The following is a 26,028-nucleotide window of genomic DNA, read 5'->3' on the forward strand; positions in this document are numbered from 1 at the left end:
CCCCTAGAACTTAGAACTAGTGAAACCTAACTAACCTAAGGACATCACAAACATCCATGCCCGAGGCAGGATTCGAACCTGCGACCGTAGTGGTCTTGCGGTTCCAGACTGCAGCGCCTTTAACCGCTCGGCCACTTCGGCCGGCGAAAGGTTCAGGAATGCAATTAAAATTCAAGGTGAAAGGTATCGATAAGAAAATTCACAGATGGCATTGCTATCCTCAGTCAAAGGGAGGAAGACCTGCGTGACCTGTTGAATAGAATGGGCATATAGTGTGGATTGAGAGTCGGCGGGAGAAACACAAAAGTAATGAAGAGTAGCACACATGAGATTAGTGACAAACTTAATAACAAAATAACGAACTAGTCAAAATGGAGGGGGCTGCTACCTGGAAGCAAAGTGACACATGACAGAGGAAGCAAGGAGGACATAAAAATAGACTTACATAGTGCAAGAGGTAATTCCTAGCCAAAAGATGTCTACTACTATTAAACATCGATCTTCTTTGGAGGAAGAAATTTCTGAGATTGTATGCAAGCAAATCATGAAGTATGTGAAAAGAAGAGAATTGAAGTGGGTTTGTGATGTGGTGCTTGCAGAAGAATGTTAACTAATAGCTGGACCGATAAGAAAAGAATTGAGAATGTTTTTTTAGCAGAATCGGCTAGGAGAGGAACATGAAGAAAACATTGACAAGAGTAAAGGACAGGAACAACTTCCACGGTACTGAAAGGTGGTGCAGCTGGCGTAGCCGCAGAGGAAGACAGAGATTTAAATACATGCAACAAACAACTGAGGAGATTGGCTACAAGTGTTACGCTGAGGTGAAGAGGTTGGCTCAGGAGAGTGACTAGCGCATTAAACCAGTCAGGAGTCTGATACCTGTAACCCCCCGATCCCCCACCCAAAAAAAAGTAAGTAAAATGGCACCACGTCACCGTGTTAAACTTAACCCCGCATACGGGATAGCGGTGCCCGTGTCCCGCAGTCTGAGTACTGGGGCTGGCCGACCAGGCCAACCGGACTGTCTCCTGGCTCCGCTGTAACTGTGTCGCGGGGTCCCTGGGTTCAGCCACAGCACAGATAACGGCCCCCCGTAAATCTCGCCGGCACAGATTTTTGCGTCGAGCCTGCTCGCAGCAGGTGGCCAGTGGCATCCGTGGTGACCCTCTGCTCGTCTACGTAGCAGCATATGGTACCGCTGCTGGTGTCACAGAATGTTCTCAGCAGAGGCACAGTACGATGCGGTTCGTTATTTCTTTATTTGTTCCTCTACATTTAATCTTTGCGAAGCTGTACTCAACGTAGTCGATGTAATGTCAGATTTACAAAACTCATCGGTTCATTAACACCACGCTTCAGGATGTGTATTACTAATCAGTTAATCACATTTTCCAAAAAACTTCTTTTCTGTCCTAATACCTTATTTCGCCGGCCACGGTGGCCGAGCGGTTCTAGGTGCTTCAGTTTGGAACCGCGCTACTGCTACGGTCGCAGGTTCGAATCCTGCCTCGAGCATGGATGTGTGTGAGATGTGTGTGATGTCCTTAGGTTAGTTAGGTTTAAGTAGTTCTAAGTTCTAGGGGACTGATGACCTCAGATGTTAAGTCCCATAGTACTCAGAGCCATTTGAACCATTTTGAATACCTTATTTCACAAACTCATTCATGTTATTATTTATCCTTGCTTTTCTGATTTTTTTATCATTATTACAGAATTCTACACCTTCACACCATAGGACGGTGTGGAGGTTGTAATTTAATAGGGAATATTGACTGATTTCATAATCAGGTACCTTTTCCGTCAGCAGAAACGTTCTATTGGTGGAAGCTTCTCCCACCTCCAGATTTCCGACCGAAAAGGTGATGCCGTGATAAGGCACCGGACTCGTGTTCTGGAACAACGGAAATCACACCTGCATTCTGTAGTTTCTATAGACCCTGTGAGGTGAATGCTGGGATGGCGCCGTTGGAAAGGACAATGCCGATCATAAGGAGGGTAGAACATCAAACGGGCCGACTTGGAGCAGGAGAGGCACCGCAGGAAACCTTCGTCAGCATGACCAGAAACGATTCAGAATTCACACTCATAGCAGTGGAAGTTCAAAAACATAACAAAATCATTTTTTTACATGTTAAATTTCATCTTTTTTTTCACTTACTACTGGCTTCATTTGTTGCTTTAAGTACACTTTTCTTCATAGGTAAGAGAGATTCTTCGATGAATTTTGCACAGCATACAAACCCTACTTACAGGTGTATGAAACTCTACAATTTTCCAAACATATTAAAAACTGTGTAAAAATTGAGATAATTAACTTTAAAACTTCAGTTTTTTTTCTAAGTATGAAGTTTAAAATGTAACACCTCACTCATTTTTTCATATATTAAATAAATTCTAGAGTTTCAAACACTTGTAAGTATTGTTTGTATGCTGTGCAAAATTCATCGAAGAGTGTCTCTTACTTATGAAGGAAAGTATACCTATAGCAACAAATGCAGCTAATAATAAGCCAAAAAATGATGGAATTTCACATGTAAAAAAATTTATTTTGTTATGTTTCTGAATTTCTGCTGTTGTGAGTGGGAATCCTGAATCCTTCCTGGTCGTCCTGACAAAGTTTTATGAATTTATTTGTAAATGTATTGACAGTGGAAATTAAAATATCCTGTGGTGCCTCTCCTGCTCCAAACCGGCCCGTTTGACGTCCTACAGTCCTACCCCTTTAAGCGGACGATCGACAATCTCATTAGTTCGACGTCTTCTGTTCAGTGGTGACTCCATACGTAAATTTAGCTCACCATCACTCACACTTTTTATGCCAGGCTACAGGTAAGGTTCCATACTCACGCACAAACCGTCCAACCGAAGCCCAGGTGCACTTACATGTCACTGGTATCTCTTGCTTTGCGTCTTAATTGCTCAATGGAATCTGCAGCCCGTAGTTGATGGGTATGGCACATATAAAAGAGAAGGACTGACACTTCATGATGATGTAATACATAGTTTCATTGTCGATAATTCTGGTTGGTTGCACTGGTTACGTGAAAAAAAAGGAGGAAAGAAAAGCGCTACCCTCATTAATTTAAAACGAGAAGACGCACTTTCGCCCCATGCTCCTTTTTCCAGCGACGCACGCCAACAATCACACCCCACAAAAGTTCTTGCGAGCTCTCGGCTCGCGGAGGGTGATTAGTATTGATTCAGAATTCCTAAACACGAAATAGCAGTAAGTATGGTACACTGTGGCGACTACAATCGGCAAGAAACAGAGGAAATACATTCGCTGTTGCCAATATTAACCACTGGAATAATGACGACAGTGAAAATTTGTGCCAAACCCAAATTTCCCGCTTTATGCAAGCGGTTGCAGTAACCGCTTCGGCCATCCGTGCACGTATCACTGTCAGACGCAACTTTCCATACGTCGTCGGCCACGTGTCACAACCTGCACTCGTACGTTACGTGTATTCCCTTCCAGGAAGCAGATACTTATTGAGATACGAAGGAGCAGTATTGGCGAATAGAAACGAAATAGCAATGGCTGTATTATTAAGAAGTACGAAGCAATGTTCAAATGGTTCAAATGGCTCTGAGCACTATGGGACTTAACATCTGAGGTCATCAGTCCCTAGAACTTAGAACTACTTAAACCTAACTAACCTAAGGACATCACACACATCCATGGCCGAGGCAGGATTCGAACCTGCAACCGTAGCGGTCGGGCGGTTACAGACTGAAGTGCCTAGAACCGCTCGGCCACACTGGCCGGCAAGCAATGTTCCTTCGGACAGGTATGCATATGTCTCTAGTGACCTCATTCTCGACGAGACTTTAAACACGCATCTTCTTTCGCTCCGGATTTCTGAAAATGTATCTCCGATATCGCACCTTAGTCACATAACCAGATTCGAGAAAATGAATCCATTTTGATGAAACTGTCACAGGTGAAAAAAGCACGTCTTGACACAGTTTTGTTAAATAGCCAGATTTATTGGAAGCATTCTAGATGTATTCAGGCTGCTTAATGTGAAATGTGTGAGTAATGTCCTCTGAAAGGCTGCGGGCGCCTTGCCTGTTGTTACGCTCGGTGTGTGTCTGCGCGCAGGTTCCCCGAGTCCCGGCTGGCGAAGCTGTTCAACGGCAGCATCCCGATCGTCCTGGACTCGCTGAAGCAGCACTACTTCATCGACCGCGACGGTGGCATGTTCCGGCACATCCTCAACTTCATGCGCAACTCGCGGCTGCTGCTGCCGGACACTTTCAGCGACATCGACCTGCTGCTCGAGGAGGCCCGCTATTTCGACATCGCCCGTGAGTACCGCACTTCCCTCCACATCCACTTTATACTGCTCATTTCATGCAATCAACAAGCCGCAATTCTGAAATTCTGAAGGTAGCAACGATAAAATATAGGGAGCGATTAGTTATCCACTGGTATAGAAACCACACTGCAGTTACGAGGGGCGTTTTATTCAGATCCCAGTACGCCATATAGTTCCCACTCTTTTGACTACAAAGGCCTATTTTTCACCATAATCTCCGTTCAATGCGACGGTCTTGGGCCATTTAATGGGAGGGCCCTCTATTGGCCGACGTCAGAGCCAATGTCTGGGAGTATCAATAACCCTCCCCCCAATCATCCACGTACTGCTTCCTGCTGATTGCGTCCTTGACAGAGCCAAACTAATGGAAGTGGGAAGATCTGAGATCCGGTGTGTAGCGTGGATGAGACGGAACAGTCCAACGAAGTTTTGTGAGCTCCTCTGGGGTGCACAGGGTGTGAGGCCTTGCGTTGTCACGGATAACGAGAAGTTCGTTTACATTCTTGTGGCGACGAACATACTGAAGTCATTTCTCCAATCTCCTGAGGGTAGCACACCTGCGAGCTCCAGCCGGCACGCGGGAGATCGGACAAATTATTGCGACCTCGTTGCGATGATGTCAGACACCTGCCTCAGCGACTCGCCGTGCTTTTGTCCACTTCCAGGTCTCCGTAGACATTCTGCAAGCGCTTATGAATATCTGCGATGTTCTGGTTTTCCGCCAAAAGAACCTCAATCACAACTCTCTGCTTGGAAAGCACTTCCGTTGCAGACGCCATTTTGAAGGCTACGTATAGCGTTGCCACCTATCGGCACTTCATGAAACTATATGGGCTGAAGCGGGAATATTTAACGATATCCCACGACAAATTCCACATTTTTAAAACTGAAATAGGGCAAGATAAAAATGTGTTGCGTTACTTATTGAACACCTCCCGTGCAAGAGCCGAACAGCATGAACGAAAACGAATAGCTGAAGAAGAACTGAGACATGGTCCTATCCCTGATGTTATTTACTCAGTCAAATGAGCAACATGTGAAGGATATCGAGTAGAAATTTGAAAAGGGAATTAAATTTCAGGGAGAAGTAACAAAAACTTTGAGATTTTTCGCTGATATTGTAATTTTATCAGAGATGAGAAGGAATTTGCAAGATCAGACGAACTGAATGGACAGTGTCTTGAATAGAAGTTATAAGGGAAACTAGGATAATAAAACAGTCCATTTAAATCAGATGATGCTGAGAGAATTAGATTAGAAAATGAGACATTAAAAGTAGTTGGCAGCAAAGTAATTGACGCAGGTCTATCTGAAAGGGATATAAAATACAGACTGGAAATAGCAGATAAACGTTTCTGAAGACGCGAAGTCTGTTAACATCGAACATAAACTTAAGTGTTAATAAATCTTCTCTTGAGGTATTCATGTGGAGACGTGAAGCCTTCTATGTATTAAAACGTGGCCGATAAAATAGTCCAGAGAAACTTCTGAAATGTGATACTACAGAGGAATGCTGAAGGCTAGGTGGGTGGATCGGATTACTAATGAGAAGGTTGTTGTTACAGTCTTCGGTCGGAAAACTGGTTGAATATAGCTCTTCACAGTGATCTGTCCTGTTCAAGCCTCTTCATTCCTGCGTAACTGCTGCATTATACAGCCATTTAACTTACTTACTGTGTTCATCCCTTGGTCTACTCTATTCATTGTACCCTTCCCCCCCCCCCCCCCCTCCCCCCACATTTCCCTAGGTTACCGAACTGACGATTCCATGATACCATAGGATGTGTCCTATCAACAGATCCCTTCTTTTTGCCGAGTTGCGCCACAAATTTCCTTTCTCCGCTATTCCGGAGGTAATGAATCGAATTGAGGAGAAATGAAATTTACGGTACAGCTCTACAAAAAGAAGAACTCTGTAAATAGGACACAACCTGGGGCACCATGGAATCGTCATTTTGTTAATATAGGGCAAAAATTGTAGAAGCAAGATGTCTTCATTCTGAAGACTACAATAACAACGAGAATCTGTAGGAAGGAACGAGAACGTCTAGTTTGACATCTTAGAGAATAACAGACGAAGTTCTGTATGTCACACATACACGAACGTTTCGTTTGCTGAGCTAGCGATGAGCGATTCCTGAAGGAGGGAAGGAAGGAACATTAGGGTTTAAAGTCCCCTCCATTTCCATGTCATCAGAGATGGAGTACAGGCTGCAATTCTTTTCTTTTTGTTAACAATGTAAAAGGAAATCTTTCGTACCATTTTGAAGAAACATCTCGACATTTGCCTGGAGCGACTTAGGGATATCAAGAAGAACCTACGTTTTGATTGTCGGGCGCGGATTTGAGCCGTCGTCCTTCCGAATCGAGGCCAGCGTGCTAACCACTGCGCCATCTAGCTCGTAAGCGATTTCTGAGACAGTATTGTATACGAATCAAAGTAATAGTAAAATTGTTTGATCAGGAATTTGTGCACAGCTAGAAACCTTCACCACTCCCAGTCTCCATCGGAATAGAGTTGATTTTAATGTATCGTCGATGTCGAGGCTATTGGGGACAGGCGCTAACTCATCTGGACAAGAGCAGGTAATAGTGTCGGCCGTGGTCCTGTTGGAGGATTCGTTTTGGTATTTACCTAAGAGATTTAAGAAGTCAAAGTATAGGTGAGCATGAACGAATGGGGATTCGAATTTCTCCTCGTGAATACAACAACAGTATTTGCGCTACCTGGGACTGTTTCTGATATTCAGTCATAAACTATCGCCAGGCGCACATGCTATTCACTCACCTGTAAATTCTCTTCATATACGTAATCTCACCATTTATTTGTTTCCATTTTTATACCCTGACTTCTACGGAGTAATTTTTACAGTATTTAACCTTGCTGACATAGATGTCTCAGAATTAAAGATCAAGATTACCAGCGCTGAAGCAACGCCACTTTGTCGCTACGTAACTGAAGACATTGTGTGGCTCATATGATGAACTTGGAAGTACAGCACTACGCAAGGTCATATAACTCTACCACGAAGCTTGGTCATCTACAGCCCAAATTCAGGAACCAACAAGACGCGGTTCTCGTGCTCGTATCTATTCCTACCGCAGCAAGGTTCCTGCGGTATTGAGCTACCTCCCAGACAGCCCACGCACAGAGCGAGCTAGTGGTTGGTCTTTCATTACCTAACGACAGCATATGTCCGGCGGCACTTTGGTGTCAGTTGTCATCCACTAACGCCACACGGAAAGCGCGCGGAAACGTCCTTGATGCGAAACCTACGGCCGCTCGTAAAACTTATGAAATCCCGTTATCGCTTTGCTCTAAAAACTGTAATCGAGAACATATTTTCAAAAACTAAACAGCATCTGTAGCTATATTGTTATGGAGAATCTTAAACCATGTATCACTTACGGGGGCAGATTAGTCATCAAAGACGAATACTTCACACCGAAACCGCTTTTATTCACCCCACACTAGAGAACTCACAGAGCTAGTCTACCTCAGTAGAGAGAGCTCCTTTTTCATATATACGTGGCATGTTCTAGCAGATTCCAGTACTCAATTAATACGAAAGCCCAAGAAATTTCCAGGGATCAATAACTTTAAATGATAAGTAATCCCAGAGATATGATTCGAACCGATGACCCACGCATTGTGAGCCACTGACTATATCTGCTATATCAGAGTGGAGGGTGAACTGTGGTGTCAACATTACGTGGAGTCTACTATCTGAATCCCAGCACCCTCCTTTCTTCTCACTAAAAATTCGAAGAATTAAAGTAGTGGGCAATTCACCTATTTGTATCTTAAATGTCAATCAGTTGTGGAAAAACTGAAACGACCTAATAACTGTGTGAAAGATTCATAACATTTCATCGATGGTTCACAATACCTCGGAAACAATATACCCACCTTCTTCCTCAATGACTCAGAAACTAAACGTTTCCGTACGAATGTTGACTTGGATACTTTTTGTTTCCACATCAACAAATATTTTTGATTCTCCCAATAGATTTGACGTGAGAAGGAAGTATTTCAGGACCGTGTTTAGACGTGTTTCTGCCGCAGCAGCGAGACAACGACCAACGAATCGCGCTCCTCGCTATGGCTAGCAAGGCGGTTGGCATTCTGCAGACGCACACAATGATTCCAGGTTCAAATCGCCGTGGCAATGTTATGCCACGTAAATAACTGCCTTGGACTCAGGTTACGAGTAGTTTACAGTTTCGTCAACCTAATACTAATTACATAGAGCAGTCTGTTCGCACTACCGTCAGATAATGGGCTGAGTTTTAAGGCTTATGAGTGTATTCCCTCTACATCTACATACATACTCCCCAAAACACCATGCAATGTATAGCGGAGTCGCTCCCTTTCCTGTTACACTCACAAAGGGAGCAAAGAAAAAATGACTATCTATACGCGTCCGTACGTGCGACTACGCTGTCCTTACGCTACGTGTACGTTGTCGGCAGTAGAACAGTAGAATTCTTCTCAGTCAGCCACAGATGCCGGTTCTCTAAGTTTTCTCTGTGCTGTTTCGTGAAAAGAACAACGTTTTCCCTCCAGACATTTCCGTTTCAGTTCACGAAGCATCCCCGTAATATCCGTAATATTCAAGTGTTGATTGAACACACAGGTAACAAATCAGTCTAGCAAATGGTTGAAATGGCTCTGAGCACTATGGGACTTAACTTCTGAGGTCTTCAGTCCCCTAGAACTTAAAACTACTTAAACCTAACTAACCTAAGGACATCACACACATCCATGCCCGACACAGGATTCGAACCTGCGACCGAAGTGGTCGCGCGGTTCCAGACTGTAGCGCCTAGAACCGCTCGGCCTCCCCGGCCAGCTCAGTCTAGCAGTATGCCTCTGAATTGGCTACCTCCTGTACTATACTGCAGCGGTTCTTTCTATATATGGTCCAAGTTTCATAGAGTTCCAGGTTTCATAGAGTTTTATTACTTGTCTACGCTAAACCATATACAACAAACAGAGACGAAAGAATTACGCTGTTGGCCAACATATTCCCTCTTATTACTGCTCCTCTCTGATACCGTCAAGTGCGTGCGCACAGTACTCCAATTTCCGCAGTAATGACAGCGTTATTCATACACCGGTATTTTCATCTATCAAATAATTCCCCAAAAGCCTAGAGTGTACGCCAGACGTAACATGCCTGTCATTGTGAAGGATAACTTCTTGGGCACAGGTGATCGACATGACTGTTCGGGTTTATCCTTAAGCCAATATTGCCACACGGTAACATGCTAAGCTGCTCCGAATATCACGGCTGTGTTGCGTGAGCGCTCCTTGCCACGCGCTAATGCGCATGCGCTGACGGGTACGATTACGGAATCACAGGTAACCAGTGGCCAGACTTCCGTGACGGGAACAGTTCGATGACAGGCGTGCTGGCAACACGGACAGCATTAGCGTCTTCAGACACTAATGAGTACACGCGTTTGCGTGCTCTTCCCCGTGGTTCGCTCCACTTCGTCCGGTACGTTACTAGGTAACCGCCGTAGCGATGGCCGCTGCTGGAGTGTATTATGTAAATTTTTAATTTAAGCTCCTATACGCTCGAATAAATTTACATTTCTTTAACAACTTTGGGCGTCCTAACGGATGGGTGTTTTTGCTTAATGGAACATAGCCGCATTAATAACGTGTGCCAGATTCCCGGAATTATTACACATACTAAAAAGTAGTTTTGTTGGGATCACACTTTCAAAAATCTTTGTTCGATCTCTCAATTTGACTGCAATATTGCACACAGTATTCCGAATAACTATTGAAAATTAAAGGTAACGTTTTACACTCCTGGAAATTGAAATAAGAACACCGTGAATTCATTGTCCCAGAAAGGGGAAACTTTATTGACACATTCCTGGGGTCAGATACATCACATGATCACACTGACAGAACCACAGGCACATAGACACAGGCAACAGAGCATGCACAATGTCGGCACTAGTACAGTGTATATCCACCTTTCGCAGCAATGCAGGCTGCTATTCTCCCATGGAGACGATCATAGAGATGCTGGATGTAGTCCTGTGGAACGGCTTGCCATGCCATTTCCACCTGGCGCCTCAGTTGGACCAGCGTTCGTGCTGGACGTGCAGACCGCGTGAGGCGACGCTTCATCCAGTCCCAAACATGCTCAATGGGGGACAGATCCGGAGATCTTTCTGGCCAGGGTAGTTGACTTACACCTTCTAGAGCACGTTGGGTGGCACGGGATACATGCGGACGTGCATTGTCCTGTTGGAACAGCAAGTTCCCTTGCCGGTCTAGGAATCGTAGAACGATGGGTTCGATGACGGTTTGGATGTACCGTGCACTATTCAGTGTCCCCTCGACGATCACCAGTGGTGTACGGCCAGTGTAGGAGATCGCTCACCACACCATGATGCCGGGTGTTGGCCCTGTGTGCCTCGGTCGTATGCAGTCCTGATTGTGGCGCTCACCTGCACGGCGCCAAACACGCATACGACCATCATTGGCACCAAGGCAGAAGCGACTCTCATCGCTGAAGACGACACGTCTCCATTCGTCCCTCCATTCACGCCTGTCGCGACACCACTGGAGGCGGGCTGCACGATGTTGGGGCGTGAGCGGAAGACGGCCTAACGGTGTGCGGGACCGTAGCCCAGCTTCATGGAGACGGTTGCGAATGGTCCTCGCCGATACCCCAGGAGCAACAGTGTCCCTAATTTGCTGGGAAGTGGCGGTGCGGTCCCCTACGGCACTGCGTAGGATCCTACGGTCTTGGCGTGCATCCGTGCGTCGCTGCGGTCCGGTCCCAGGTCGACGGGCACGTGCACCTTCCGCCGACCACTGGCGACAACATCGATGTACTGTGGAGACCTCACGCCCCACGTGTTGAGCAATTCGGCGGTACGTCCACCCGGCCTCCCGCATGCCCACTATACTCCCTCGCTCAAAGTCCGTCAACTGCACATACGGTTCACGTCCACGCTGTCGCGGCATGCTACCAGTGTTAAAGACTGCGATGGAGCTCCGTATGCCACGGCAAACTGGCTGACACTGACGGCGGCGGTGCACAAATGCTACGCAGCTAGCGCCATTCGACGGCCAACACCGCGGTTCCTGGTGTGTCCGCTGTGCCGTGCGTGTGATCATTGCTTGTACAGCCCTCTCGCAGTGTCCGGAGCAAGTATGGTGGGTCTGACACACCGGTGTCAATGTGTTCTTTTTTCCATTTCCAGGAGTGTATAAACTTCCGTTGTCTATTGACGTAACCACAACAGAAATAAAAAGCGGAATAAAATCGCTTAAATAAATGTATTATCAAGTTCTTAAGATCGTTCACAGATCATTACAGTCCTCAAGAATGTCATCGAACGTTCGATATAAATTTCTTGTGCTGATGTTCTTCTGAACTATCCATGAAACGAAAATATGCTGATATATCTGATACTAAACGTCCGCGTCTGATTATAACATTTATAGGGAAACTATGCTCTGCAAAGTTTGTTTTTCCTTCGAAATGAAAGACGAAAATAGAAAAGATTAGTTTCGTCTCAGAAGAACGGCGCCAAAGTTACAAAAATATATCTATCCTTTCCAGTTCCTTCAAATTTTGAAAAGGATCTGGAAGGTGAAAATGTGATCCTGGCAATGTGTTCTCTCTTTCTTTAATGATTATGAGTGCTTCGTAATCACCGAAGTCTAGTCGCGGTAGCAAATAATGAGACTACTGACCGCTAGTTACACTGTGCAACAGAATTAGAGGATCACGCTTTCGAAACCCAGTAGTTGTAGTGTCTTGCGCAGCATAAATTTGATATTTCTCTCAAAGCTGTCTACAATCTTCCTCTGTAACGGTGCAAAAGAGTGGCTCCCATGCGACGTCGTCGTCGGGCTCGTCGATGCTTCAGACAGCAAAATGTCGACACGTGCTAAAAGAAGGCCACAACGCAGAAATCATGTGACGTGTAAAGTGTGTTAATGATGTCCCATTACCACTAAATTTCATCAAAATTCTGCCCAACATTGATAGCTGCGTGAATAGAACTTCAAAGCGTCTCTCTAAAGCCACCAGTTCGGCAATAACTTCGGTGGCACGCCGCCCTCCTCTCCCCACATATATTGAGGATTTTAACAATGTGCTTTCACAGAGGAAACCTTCGAAGAAGTGCTACATGGCTGCAGTAAGACACCTGGCACCAGAGATGTATCAAGTGGTTGCCTAATTGCGCCTAGCACCTGTGTAATTGTACAGTAATTGGTCTTTGTTGCTACACTATGTGATCAAAAGTATCCGGACACCCCTAAAAACATGCGTTTTTCATATTACGTGCATTGTGCTGCCACCTACTGCCAGGTACTCCATATCAGCGACCTCAGCAGTCATTAGACAGCGTGAGAGAGCAGAAAGGGGCGCTCCGAGGAAGTCACGGACTTCGAACGTGGTCAGGTGATTGGATGTCACTTGTCATACGTCTGTACGCGAGATTTCCACACTGCTAAACATCCCTAGGTCCACTGTTTCCGGTATCATAGTGAAGTGGAAACGTGAAGGGACATTCACAGACCAAAGCGTACAGGCTGACCTCGTCTGTTGACTGACAGAGACCGCCGACAGTTGAAGAGGGTCGTAATGTGTAATAGGCGGGCCGGCCGGAGTGGCCGTGCGGTTCTAGGCGCTACAGTCTGGAACCGAGCGACCGCTGCGGTCGCAGGTTCGAATCCTGCCTCGGGCATGGATGTGTGTGATGTCCTTAGGTTAGTTAGGTTTAATTAGTTCTAAGTTCTAGGCGACTGATGACCTCAGAAGTTAAGTCGCATAGTGCTCAGAGCCATTTTGTAATAGGCGGACATCTATCCGGACCATCACATAAGAATTCCAAACTACATCAGGATCCACTGCAAGTACTATGAAAGTAAGGCGGGAGGTGAGAAAACTTGCATTTCATGGTCGAGCGGCTGCTAATAAACCATATATCATGCCGGTAAACGCCAAACGACGCCTCTCTTGGTGTAAGGAGCGTAAACATTGAACGATTGAACAGTGGAAAAACGTTGTGTGGAGTGACGAATCACGGTACACAATGTGGCAATCCGATGGCAGTGTGCGGGTATGGCGAATTCCCGGTGAACATCGTCTGCCAGCGTGTGTAGTGCCAACACTAAAATTCAGGGGCGGTGGTCCTATGGTGTGGTCGTGTTTTTCATGGAGGGGGCTTGCACCCCTTGTTGTTTTGCGTGGCACTGACACAGCACAGGCCTATATTGATGTTTTAAGCACCTTCTTGCTTCCCACTGTTGAAGAGCAATTCGGGGATAGCGATTGTATCTTTCAACACAATAGAGCACCTGTTCATAATGCACGGCCTGTGGGGAGTGGTTACACGACAATAACATCCCTTTAATGGACTGGCCTGCACAGAGTCCTCACCTGAATCCTATAGAACATCTTTAGAATATTTTGGAACGCCGACTTCGTGCCAGGCCTCACCGACCGACATCGATACCTCTCCTCACTGCAGCATTCGGTGAAGAATGAGCTGCCATTCCCCAAGAAATCTTCCAGCACCTGATTGAACGTATGCCTCCGAGAGTGGAAGCTGTCATCAAGGCTAAGGGCGGGCTAACACCATATTGAATTCCAGCATTACCGATGGAGGCGCCACGAACTTGTAAGTCATCTTCGACTAGGTGTCCGGGTACTTTCGATCACATAGTGCATTTACACGCAACGCGTTATATTTGTCTTTGTTGCGAATCAACTGCCAACCCTTGTACCAACATACAGGGTGTTTCAAAAATGACCGGTATATTTGAAACGGCAATAAAAACTAAACGAGCAGCGATAGAAATACACCGTTTGTTGCAATATTCTTGGGACAACAGTACATTTTCAGGCAGACAAACTTTCGAAATTACAGTAGTTACAATTTTCAACAACAGATGGCGCTGCGGTCTGGGAAACTCTATAGTACGATATTTTCCACATATCCACCATGCGTAGCAATAATATGGCGTAGTCTCTGAATGAAATTACCCGAAACCTTTGACAACGTGTCTGGCGGAATGGCTTCACATGCAGATGAGATGTACTGCTTCAGCTGTTCAATTGTTTCTGGATTCCGGCGGTGCACCTGGTCTTTCAAGTGTCCCCACAGAAAGAAGTCACAGGGGTTCATGTCTGGCGAATAGGGAGGCCAATCCACGTCGCCTCCTGTATGTTTCGGATAGCCCAAAGCAATCACACGATCATCGAAATATTCATTCAGGAAATTAAAGACGTCGGCCGTGCGATGTGGCCGGGCATCATCTTGCATAAACCACGAGGTGTTCGCAGTGCCGTCTAAGGCAGTTTGTACCGCCACAAATTCACGAAGAATGTCCAGATAGCGTGATGCAGTAATCGTTTCGGATCTGAAAAATGGGCCAATGATTCCTTTGGAAGAAATGGCGGCCCAGACCAGTACTTTTTGAGGATGCAGGGACGATGGGACTGCAACATGGGGCTTTTCGGTTCCCCATATGCGCCAGTTCTGTTTATTGACGAAGCCGTCCAGGTAAAAATAAGCTTCGTCAGTAAACCAAATGCTGCCCACATGCATATCGCCGTCATCGATCCTGTGCACTATATCGTTAGCGAATGTCTCTCGTGCAGCAATGGTAGCGGCGCTGAGGGGTTGCCGCGTTTGAATTTTGTATGGATAGAGGTGTAAACTCTGGCGCATGAGACGATACGTGGACGTTGGCGTCATTTGGACCGCAGCTGCAACACGGCGAACGGAAACCCGAGGCCGCTGTTGGATCACCTGCTGCATTAGCTGCGCGTTGCCCTCTGTAGTTGCCGTACGCGGTCGCCCTACCTTTCCAGCACGTTCATCCGTCACGTTCCCAGTCCGTTGAAATTTTTCAAACAGATCCTTTATTGTATCGCTTTTCGGTCCTTTGGTTACATTAAACCTCCGTTGAAAACTTCGTCTTGTTGCAACAACACTGCGTTCTAGGCGGTGGAATTCCAACACCAGAAAAATCCTCTGTTCTAAGGAATAAACCATGTTGTCTACAGCACACTTGCACGTTGTGAACAGCACACGCTTACAGCAGAAAGACGACGTACAGAATGGCGCACCCACAGACTGCGTCGTCTTCTATATCGTTCACATCACTTGCAGCGCCATCTGTTGTTGAAAATTGTAACTACTGTAATTTCGAAAGTTTGTCCGCCTGAAAATGTACTGTTGTCACAAGCATATTGCAACAAACGGTGTATTTCTATCGCTGCTCGTTTAGTTTTTATTGCCGTTTCAAATATACCGGTCATTTTTGAAACACCCTGTAGATACACTGCAGGTCTTACTGAATTTCGCTACATGCTTTTAGTCTTGCGACTTATCTATAAGCAAAAGCACCATTCTCATATATCTTCCCACGTTACGCATCAGGTCATTTGCATATTTTGTCGACCGGAATGGCGCTATGACATCCTCCCCCCCCCCCTTATGAGTTCTCTCCCTCCGTCGTTCCCCCCCCCCCTTCGTTTTTCCTCTCCTCCCCCCTTTTTTTCCCCTCATCTGTCCAGATCCCCCCCCCCATCTGCCCTTGGCTGTGGTGTGTCATCTTCTTGCTAATTTTTTAGTACAGTGTTTCAAGTGAGTGGTAAGTGTTGTCCGTCTTTTCCGAAGTGTTGCGAACGGAAATCATACTATCGCTGGGTGTGATTTTTACATCTTTTGCCAAACAGAAACCAGATTGTCGCTGTGTTTTCTTTAATTGTCTGTCTACTATTTTACCTGTCTGCTTCCTGTGTACTTTAGTAGCATCGCCAACCCTACGTTTTATGTTTTAACTTCCTCAATTTACCGACATTTTACAATTTAAGTCATCGTTTTTATCGCCTGCTTTTACTGTTTATTGTCTTGTTCTTATGTTTTAAAAATTCTGTAGGGTGAAGAGCGGCGTACTAAGCTGCTGCCAGCCCGGGGGGGGGGGGGGGGGGGGGGGGGGGAATCGAAACTCAATACAGGAAAAAAAAGCGCTATAACATTGCAACATTGCTCGGGGTAGACTCATAGTTTCCCCTTCGTCTGAACTTCTCTCTTCGTTAAGAATGACATGCTAGGTTGCTATATTTATTTTGCTAGGAACTCATCAATCCGATCACAAAGCCGGTGTGATGTTCCTTATGCTCGCAGTTTGTTCATCAGGTCACAGTGCGGAAAACATTCAACGTGGCATCAATCTGGGGGGGTGCTTTCTACTGCCTTCTGGCTGTCGTGGACGAAGAGAACGAGCTAGTCTCCACACGATCGTCGTTGGCGGAATCCGTACCGAATCCTACACAGAACGTTTTCACTCTGCAAGGTGATCATAATGCGCGAGCATGTAACGTGTTTTGCAGTTCTTTAACAGCCTTTCTGCCCGTGTTTACCCGGTCGTCGTCGCAGAGTGGAGATTTCCCGCAAGTTCGCTGTTTGAGAGATTCGCAAGCTGGCGGCGGGCTGCGCTGCCAATTAACGCCGGCGGCGGCCTCGTAAGTCTGCGCGGGCGGCGATGGCGCGATTAGCGAACCTCGCGCCTAGCGCCTCGCGCCGCCCGCCAGTGCGGCAGCCATCGCGATTTAGAAGCGCGCGTGCACAATAAATCGGCGCCGCCGAATAACGAACTAATCGCCACGGAGCGGGCCGCCACGCGGGGCCTCGCGCGCGCCCTTATCACCGCCAATTACTCAGGCCCGCCGAGCGTAAATTGGTTTATAACGCCGCCTATCTCCGCAGCAGCGAGCCGGCCGCAATAAACTGGGCTGCCCCGGCCGGCTGACGTCTTGCTCACACCTCCCGCTGACAGCCACGCCTCGCGCACCGCGACTGCTCCCTAGCACTTTTGTTCTCTCGCTTTTATGTGCGTTACTCACGGCCGGGCTCTCCGTAATGGCCGCTAACAATGAGCCTTATTATACTGTTACCTTTTTTCTGTGTGGCTGGAATTCCTGCGTCATGACGCCACCCAGTTTTCCGAGAAACTTCCCTTGAAGTGACTAGTTGCAATCACAATTAACTGAACCAGCTGGTAATAGACCGTAGCGGTCGCGCGGTTCCAGACTGTAGCGCCCAGAACTGCTCGGCCACTCCGGCTGGCTTGCTATTCCAGTAGAAGTTCCTATGAATTTATTTATCAATGGTCATTTTTTTAAATTTGTAGTTCACTGTTGGTATTTGAGTTTAAATACTGTTATTTTGTCATTTATAGATAGTGAGTGGAGCTTGGACGCTATAAAATGGAGTGCCAAGTGGGGAAATCGGAACATTTCTGATATATTCTTAGTCTGAGATCAATAAAGTGGCAACAGCAGCGGAAACAGGCAGAAACATTTTCCCCGTGTATCGGTATAATGCCGCTGGACAGAGCATGGAAACAAAATGGTTTTCTCGCTTTAAGGAGGATTATTTTGACATTAGCGACTCTTCGCGTTTGCTAAGGCCTTCGGACTTTGATGAAGATAGTTTAAACACATTCATCCACAAGGGTCCAGTTCAGTGTACTTGGGAACTGCCGAAGGTGCTCAACTGTGATCATTCTACCATCGTGCGACATTTGCATGCATTTTGAAGATTAACAAAGCAGTTTTATGGGTATCGCATGTTCTAAGCCAAAATCACAAAAAGTCGGTGGATTGCCGTATGTGCATCAGTGCTTGCTCGACATCAATTGGCTCGTGGACAACACTGACCATTCCTATCTTGCATCGTTACTGGGGACGAGAAATGGCGTTTTAATGCTAACGCAAGGAAAAGAAAGAAATAGTCGAGTCGAAACAAAGCGCAACACTTCATACAGCTACGGCCATCCACAAAATATAATGTTAAGCATTTGGTGGAACAGCGGCATTGTGGCGTACCACGAATTGCTTCCCCGAATGCCACTACCATCAGCACTGACATTTACTGCCAACAACTTGAGACGCGTTGCAGACACAATCCAACAACAACGACAAGGAAGACTGCGTGAAGCGATGCTCCTCCGCAATAACACCCGCGACCATACCGGCAGACTGACAATAAACGCTATACACGAGTTGGGTTGGCAAATCGTTCCGCATACACGTTATTCACCTAAACTTCCGCCCTCAGATTTTCACCTTTTCCGCTCTCTATCGAACAGCCTTCAAGAAACTTCCTTCAAGGATGAAAACGCACTCCGAACGTCGTTGGACGAGTTCTTCGCATCAAAACCACTTGATTTCTACAATCGCGGAAACGAAAAGATACTCCAGCGGAGGCAGACTGTCGTAAATAGTGAAGAAGAATATCTGTTGCGTTTATTAAACGAATGGATATCGCTACGAACTTATGCACCAAGCCAATACGCTTCCTTTCTGATCAATGGTGCAGTACCGCGTGTAATTTGTCCCTCGAGCTGGATTTGATCCGCGGCGGCGAGTGATATCTCTTGCGGCGCCACAATATCTCAGAAAACGAGATGAAGGAATGTATCAAACGGGAAGGTCAGCCCCCCGGAACACCTGGAAAAATATTCATGCACATGTTGCATGGTTGTTACACAATTCATTTCGGTCGGTCGTGCGTGTGTGTGTGTGTGTGTGTGTGTGTGTGTGTGTGTGTGTGTGTATGTAGGGTAGTGTAGCGTAATGTAATATTTGTGTTGTATGACGACGGCGATGATGATGATGATGATGATGATGATGATTATGATGATGATGATGACCATGAAGAGAAAAGGGAGAGGGTGAAACACTGTGCCGGCACATAGCCTACTTCTCCCGAACAGCACCGAGGGGGCTGCCAAGCTTTATCTCCCCATCCGGTGGACAGACCACCATCAGCAACGTCACGCGCCCTCACTTCATGAGACACCGTGGAAAGGTTTGGTACTTAAAGCACGACGTTGGTGCAAAGTCTGGTGATCAGGAACTTTACTCTTCAGCTTTCCTTCCCCTTTTTTCCACTACCAGGATTCGAACTAGCTTACCCCCGTGTCTAGTGCCACCTCACAAGCAAGCATCAGGGACCTCCGCCGCGGAGGCGGGTACTTCTTTGCTTTTACGTAATCAAAGCAATTGCTTTTGCTGCTGATACCGTTAACAAGCCCAAAAATGAAATATCTGGTTATTTTGTACTCAATTGAACATTGTTCATCGTCACAAAGGCAAGAGTTTCTTCTTATTATTGATAATTACCAAAGTTATTCACGAATAACAGAAACATGTTTTACATAACTTCGACGAAGTATTGAAGCGATGAGCAACGGGTATTTTTGTTCTGCGTTTTTTTTTTATTTTACCTTTCTTCGAAGAAGTTGCGTTTCTAGGGCTAGTGCTAGGTGATAACTCTGAATTGCTTTTTTAATTTTTACTGAAACATTCCTCTGTTTCACGTCACAAATCAACAATATTCGAATAAAACCTGAATTAAACACCGACAAGTTCAGTTTTGCTACAAATATGGCTTACTTTTAAGTAACAGACAGGAGGATAACTACGTAGGGCAAAAATGTTCCATAGGTTACCCATCCCTTTATTTGTCGTCACTCAGTTTCTACACGCTTCACCGCTTTCGATTTTTAGGGGAACCTAGTAAGACCATCGTTAGGAGGAAATGCCTAAAAGGTATGCAACACAACTAATGTACAGGTAATGTGGTTACTACTTTAACTGGCCAAAGCCACTAGGGAAACTATCGTAGTCTAGGCTTACTTATGATGGTCTGTGATAGCCTAAGATACGTTTATTACTCTAGTTGCGTTTGATGTTATTAACTGCAAACTATTCCGAGCTGGACCTTTAAGGGATACTTTCTTCCCCGACAGTGATCTCATAATGTAATAGTATTGCCAAACTGCGCCGTGGTTCCTACTGCTTCTTAAACTTCTAAAACAGACAGGATGAGGCAGTTTGTTTTTCACAGCCTTCTCTGTAAGACACCACTGTCAGTTGAGGTATGTAATTTGAGCTGAAGACCACCTTACGTTTATTGTCCCCATAGCTACGTAAATAGCTGCATAGTAATACAGGAGGGAATCATTTCGTGCGAGGCTGGCCCCAAGAGGGTTTCTGTCAGACACTTAACTGTGAACTGCAGATTTATCATGTAGATTTAGATGTAACACGACATTCACAACTGTATTTTCTGTGTATCGGACTTCGAAACTGGATATGCCAATTTTCCTTCAGAGAGCTAGTCAGTTAACTCTGTGCCATTGCTGAGTAGTTCGTCGTGGTGACTCTTCTACAAGCATTATTTTTAACATTTCTTGAGACTGTAACTCTCTTCTTACCCACAGCGCAACATATAATACACTTTTTATTCCCATCAAAAGACAATTTTTTAGATTTTTTTGTCATATCAGGACTGCGTATATCGATTTTGAAACGTCCAAGAAGAAACGAGTGAATTTTTGAGCAGGGTAATTACAGTTGTGAAGACGCGTTGTACTATAGCTACTTACTAAAACAAGAAGCACTGCGAGTCAAATATCCAGCGTATTTAGTCGACAGATTTACACTTTCATTCTTATCTGATAAAGTGACATTAGTTGACCAGTATTCTTGAGTAGAGAAAGTAGAATATTGTCGTTATGAATAGCATCTCTTACAAATTATTAATTTCAAATTATTCCCACATATTGGCAGTATGTAGAAACACAAGAAAGAAATACATCACTCTCGATAAATGGATCCCGGATGCCTTGCTAGAGGCGTCGTCAACTGTGATCGCAAAATTACATCCCGTTGGTACAGGAACGTTGGGTAACAGATCTTCGAAACAATTTTAAAACGGGGGTTTAGCATTCTTTAGAGAAGTGAAACGGACGACAGCTCTCTCCTACGACAACGTGGAGAGAAGGAACCACCCTGAGATTCGCCAGTAATGATTTAAGGGAACACGAATACTCTAAATAGGGACGGCTAAACAATGATTTAAGCAGACCCTCCAGACGTTAGATTTGGTAACACAGTGGATAATGTTCGTCGGTCCATGCTGGTCGTATAGTAGTTCAAACTTGCGCCTCAGTAGTGTCATAATATGTTCTGCTACGACTTAACTATGACAATGTCATAACAATGCTTTTTACTCGTTAGCTGCCCAAAAATTCTTTTCTGGCGTAGCGAAAACGGAAAGGAATATGAACAGCGAGATCTTCTGAGCTGTTATACAAGTTGTAGATTGAAGAAGTCCGGAGAGGAAATCGGCTGCTACTTTTTGAAAGGAACAGTTCCAGCTTTCATATTAAACCTGAACGTAGCTGGAAGCCCGGGGTGTGGAAGCCGCTCCTTCTGATCGAGGTTGTGTTGCCTTAACCAGTTTGCCACCTCGATCGGTTTGGTTAAAGAGTAGCGCCCCAATCACAGAGTTGTAATTCGTTGCTCGAGAAAAGTTTTAGAGGTGTTTCTACTTCATATGCCCGGAACAGAAAGTAAATTCCATTCTAAAGCCCAGCATTCGGTCTTAGCTCACAACGCTTTGTGTCCAGAACGTTTTATTCGTTGTGGTAAGGCCGCTCTCACTCGGACAGTTACCTCTGCCGTTAGCGTTTCCTCCGTACACTGCTTACAAAATAATTACCGCCAAGAAAGTCTACTGGCCACTCCCGGCAGCTGATGCGGCCTGCTCGTCGTTTTCAAATTAATTGCCTCTTATCCGCCAGTCAGTAAGGCTAATGGCAGAAACGTTTTCCTATTACGGCGTCTTTAAGACTTCAGCTCATTTCCAAGTATCTAAATCACAACCACTTAGCCTTAATTAAACACAAAGAATAATAATTTTGACCGTAGAACATGTAATACTTCTACCTGCGGTCACCAATATACGTGCTGAGACCTGATGTTCCCTGTATTCATACATTTATTTATTTGTTTAACCTGATCTGATTAGGACCATCAGGCCCTCATGTACATCACACATACGGTACATTCTTTACATCATAAGTACCTAAGTAATATCAATTTTAATACAACAAATAGTATTAAAATGAGTTGAGTGTCTCAAATGGCAATGTGAGTAAATAATACCGTCTATGAACTACTGAAATTAATACTGGCAGTACTTGTACTACTTAATAGCCAAAGAAACTGGTACACCTGCCTAATTTCGTGTGGGGCTTCCGCGAGCACGCAGAAGTGCCGCAACACGATGTGGCATGTACTCGACTACTGCCTGAAGTAGTGCTGACACCATGAATCCTGCAGGACTGTCGGTAAATCCGTAAGACTAGGAGCGGGTGGAGATCTCTTCTGAATAGCACGTTGCAAGGCATCCCAGATATGCTCAATAATATTCGCGTGTGGGGAGTTTGGTGGCCAGGAGAAGTGCTTAAACCCAGAAGAGAGTTCCTGGAGTCACTCTGTAGCAATTCTCGACGTGTGGGGTGGCGCAGTAATGATAATGGCAGATATAAAAAATAATTTGTAGGTATACGAACAGATGTTTTATGATATATCGAGTTCTGGGGAAGGAAAGCTAAGTATTCTGGGAAGTGAGGAAACTTTGGTTTGAAGGAAGAATGTATAATATAAGGGTAAGGAATGTGTACAGGCGCAATAGCGATCCGTTTTGTTGCTATACTATATATGTCATTAACTGTCTTCTGAAGCTGGAGATGTTTTTTAGTTCTCTAATATAATGCAGGAGGTTGTTCCAGAGTCGGGTTCTTGCTATTGCGCTTGTCTGCACGCAGCCATGATAGCTGTGAAATACGATCAGAGATTTGGTCGGACGTCACAGATATAACAAACTAGAGAATATAAACATTATTTTTAATATTTAAAAAAAAACAGCGATCTTATAAACCGGAAATAAGTCCAGCCTCCACTTTTGAAACTTCAAGGGTGGAACAGGCATTCGTAACCAGTTGCAAGCGCTGTGAGCGTACCTGAGAAAGGCCTTGTAGGATAACTTCGCTGTAATCAATAATCGGGAATATAAGTATTTGTACAAGTTTATTTTTCATGTCAAGAGGGAAGAGCTTTTTATGTTTTTATAGGGCATGGAGAGATGCAATGTTTTACGCAGTCACGTGCTCAGTCAAATTTAGATTTGCATCTTATATGACTCCTAGACTCTTTGCTGAAGGAGAAAAGTTGATATTTGGTCCATTTAGGGTTAAAGATGATAGGGATTCCCAAGATTTCGGACTAATGAGTCTAGACTAATGAGTCTAGAATAACTAACCAGTATCACCTGAAATTTGGATGAGTTGAGCTGTAACACCACATCCTGCGCCCACTTTGATAGTGCACACAGGTCGTTACTGAGATTCTCGATAGCAGTCTTCAGGATTGCTCGTTTTGCAGTTAGGTACAACTCGAGGTCACCAGCGTACGTGTAGTATTTGCAGTAGAACAAAACTGATGATACATCATTTACGTACGATCAAAAGAGTATAGAACTTAATACCGAATCCTGGAGGACGGTTGATACTACTTGACTCCTTTGTGAGTTTATGGTGCGGACATGACGCCTTGCTGGCGGTACGCCCGTATGAACAAAACCATTTCACTGCACGTGGCGAGAAATTTAGGGTGCTAAATTTGACATGGAATATGTCGAAGTTGACACCGTCAAGTAAACGTGTAGATTAAATACCTAAGCTGCTGGACTGTCTACATACTGCAGCAGGTAAATTATGTTTCTGATTACATTCCGACTGAATAGTGATTATACAGCATTTACTTAATAATCTAACTTTAAATTTTTTAATGCATTCACGCCACGTTAGATGAGAGAGAATATGAGGGGGCACTTTCTGTACGGTCTGCCACGTTGGCTGGCGCCAAATGGCAGCTGGTGAAGGAAGAACGCACATAGAGCAGTAGTTGCCAACATTTGCAGAGACTGCCGCAGAACTGCATCCTCTCAAAAGATGTAAATTCCCTTATTTGAAGCTTTGTGTAAATAAATTTCCTATCTGCTGCAAGGACGTGCATAAAATGTGTTTGTGAGTGGCGACTTGTGGCGATAAACAGCAGTTCCACATTCGAATTCAGCTACGTCAAAATTGTCAGCGTCACCAACTTTTCATTACAGAGTTGTTGAACCGTGTGAACTGTGAAAGAGGCAAGTCCTCTTTAGGTAGATGCTCCTGAACTGGCAAGGCTAAATTTGCTTGGTGCAATCAACATTGCTGCAAGCTTGACCTTTATTATAATCCTACTAACTACTGCATATTGTGAATCTAGTGCCCATTTCCTAGCTTTGCTTTTACGCTATATTTCGACAGGATTGTTGCAACAGACCCGTTGCTTCCACATTGCTCCCAGATGTCCCCTTTGGTTCAGCACTGGATATGTAGCCATTCTGCCGCCATCGCAGTCATCTTTAGTGTAGGTTTCGCTTCCCTCTTGGATGGTGGGATATGATTACAAAGACAATGAAAACACACGTAATCGAAGCAATCATGCTAGCGCCAGGACCGGGCACACTTTCGCTCACTTAACCAGCTGCGAAGGGTTGACGTATTGCGTCACTTTGAAAGAATGTGGCACAGTGAAGTTGGAATCTCACGTCAAGAAGCATCCAGCAGCGTTAGGACTCAAAACAAGAAACAGGAGAGCAGTGGACGTCGGGGACGAGCCTGATGAATTTCAGACTGATCATCGTCAGCAAGTTGTCCAGTCATTTCAATATTTATGTTTCCTATCGTATTTAAAGTTTTATACTGTATTCTTTCGTGTTTATTGATGATTGGACACTGATCGTCACTACGAAGACACTCGCTCACTGGCCGGCGGAAGACGTACCACCCGTATTCACGCCTACATGCCCTCCTGCATTCAGTAGCCCCCACGTACGACATTGTTCTCATCGAGCAAAGTAATATAGATATTGGAACAGTAATTTATTGTACAGGCTCATTTTGTTATTGTCAAAGTATAGTCATATTTAAACTCTGTCCTCCACTTTTACTGCCCAAGTGTCCAAATCCTAGGTAAAACACCAGTGGAAACTCATATTCTTCAATATGAAGATGGCATGCAACAAATGCCAAATTGGCGTGAAGTGTACTCCATGTTTCGATATGCAAACGATTAGCAATTCAGCGTAACAGTCAAGTACGTATGAGAAACGCTATTTACATTCTGTATAGAATGGAAGATTGCTCAGCAGGTTTGACATTCAGAAATCACAGTCATTTTCGTTATTTGTGAGAAGGAAAAATGGAAATTTGTGGTAAGTTCCTAGTGGGACCAAACTGCTAAGGTCGTCGGTCCCTAGGCTTACACACTACTTATTCTAACTTAAACTAACTTAAGCTAAGGACAACGCACACACACCCATGTCCGAGGGAGGACTCGAACCTCCGACGGGGGCAGCGGTGCGAACCGTTTGTGAGAAGGGCATGTCATGCGCCGTGTGAGAAGGAGAAACTTCTACCAGCACGTGTCCCAATTAGACCGTGGCCTAAAACTAACAACGGCCCAGACAGCAGTGTGATGACCGCATGCCCTCCATACCAACATCCAGTGACGCCTATTGGTTGAGGATGACACGACGGTCGGTCGGAACCGTTGGGACTTCTGAGGCCTGTTCGGATGGAGATCGAGGCCTATCGTGCCTGTGGTTTCTTGTATGGCAATATTGATGCTCATATTGGTCGGGGTCCTGTGTCTGTCATACGAATATAGCAATGGTGGGCTCAGCAGAGCCAGTCCGGAGCTCGTGGATCATGGGGTCCCGGGTTCGATTCCCGGTCACG

At 45.2% G+C, this 26,028-nt stretch overlaps 1 protein-coding gene across 1 annotated transcript in view; it reads left to right on the top strand.

Annotated features, from left to right (window-relative positions):
• LOC124711981 (BTB/POZ domain-containing protein Tiwaz) overlaps window positions 1-26,028 on the top strand; it is an 857,301-nt gene that overhangs the window by 823,777 nt on the left and 7,496 nt on the right. The window contains exon 6 of the mRNA XM_047242267.1: window positions 4,109-4,314. Coding sequence (XP_047098223.1) covers window positions 4,109-4,314 — 206 coding nt within the window. The remainder of the gene's footprint in view (window positions 1-4,108; window positions 4,315-26,028) is intronic.

The sequence above is a fragment of the Schistocerca piceifrons genome, chromosome 1 (assembly GCF_021461385.2).
Source record: "Schistocerca piceifrons isolate TAMUIC-IGC-003096 chromosome 1, iqSchPice1.1, whole genome shotgun sequence".
Classification (NCBI taxonomy): domain Eukaryota; kingdom Metazoa; phylum Arthropoda; class Insecta; order Orthoptera; family Acrididae; genus Schistocerca; species Schistocerca piceifrons.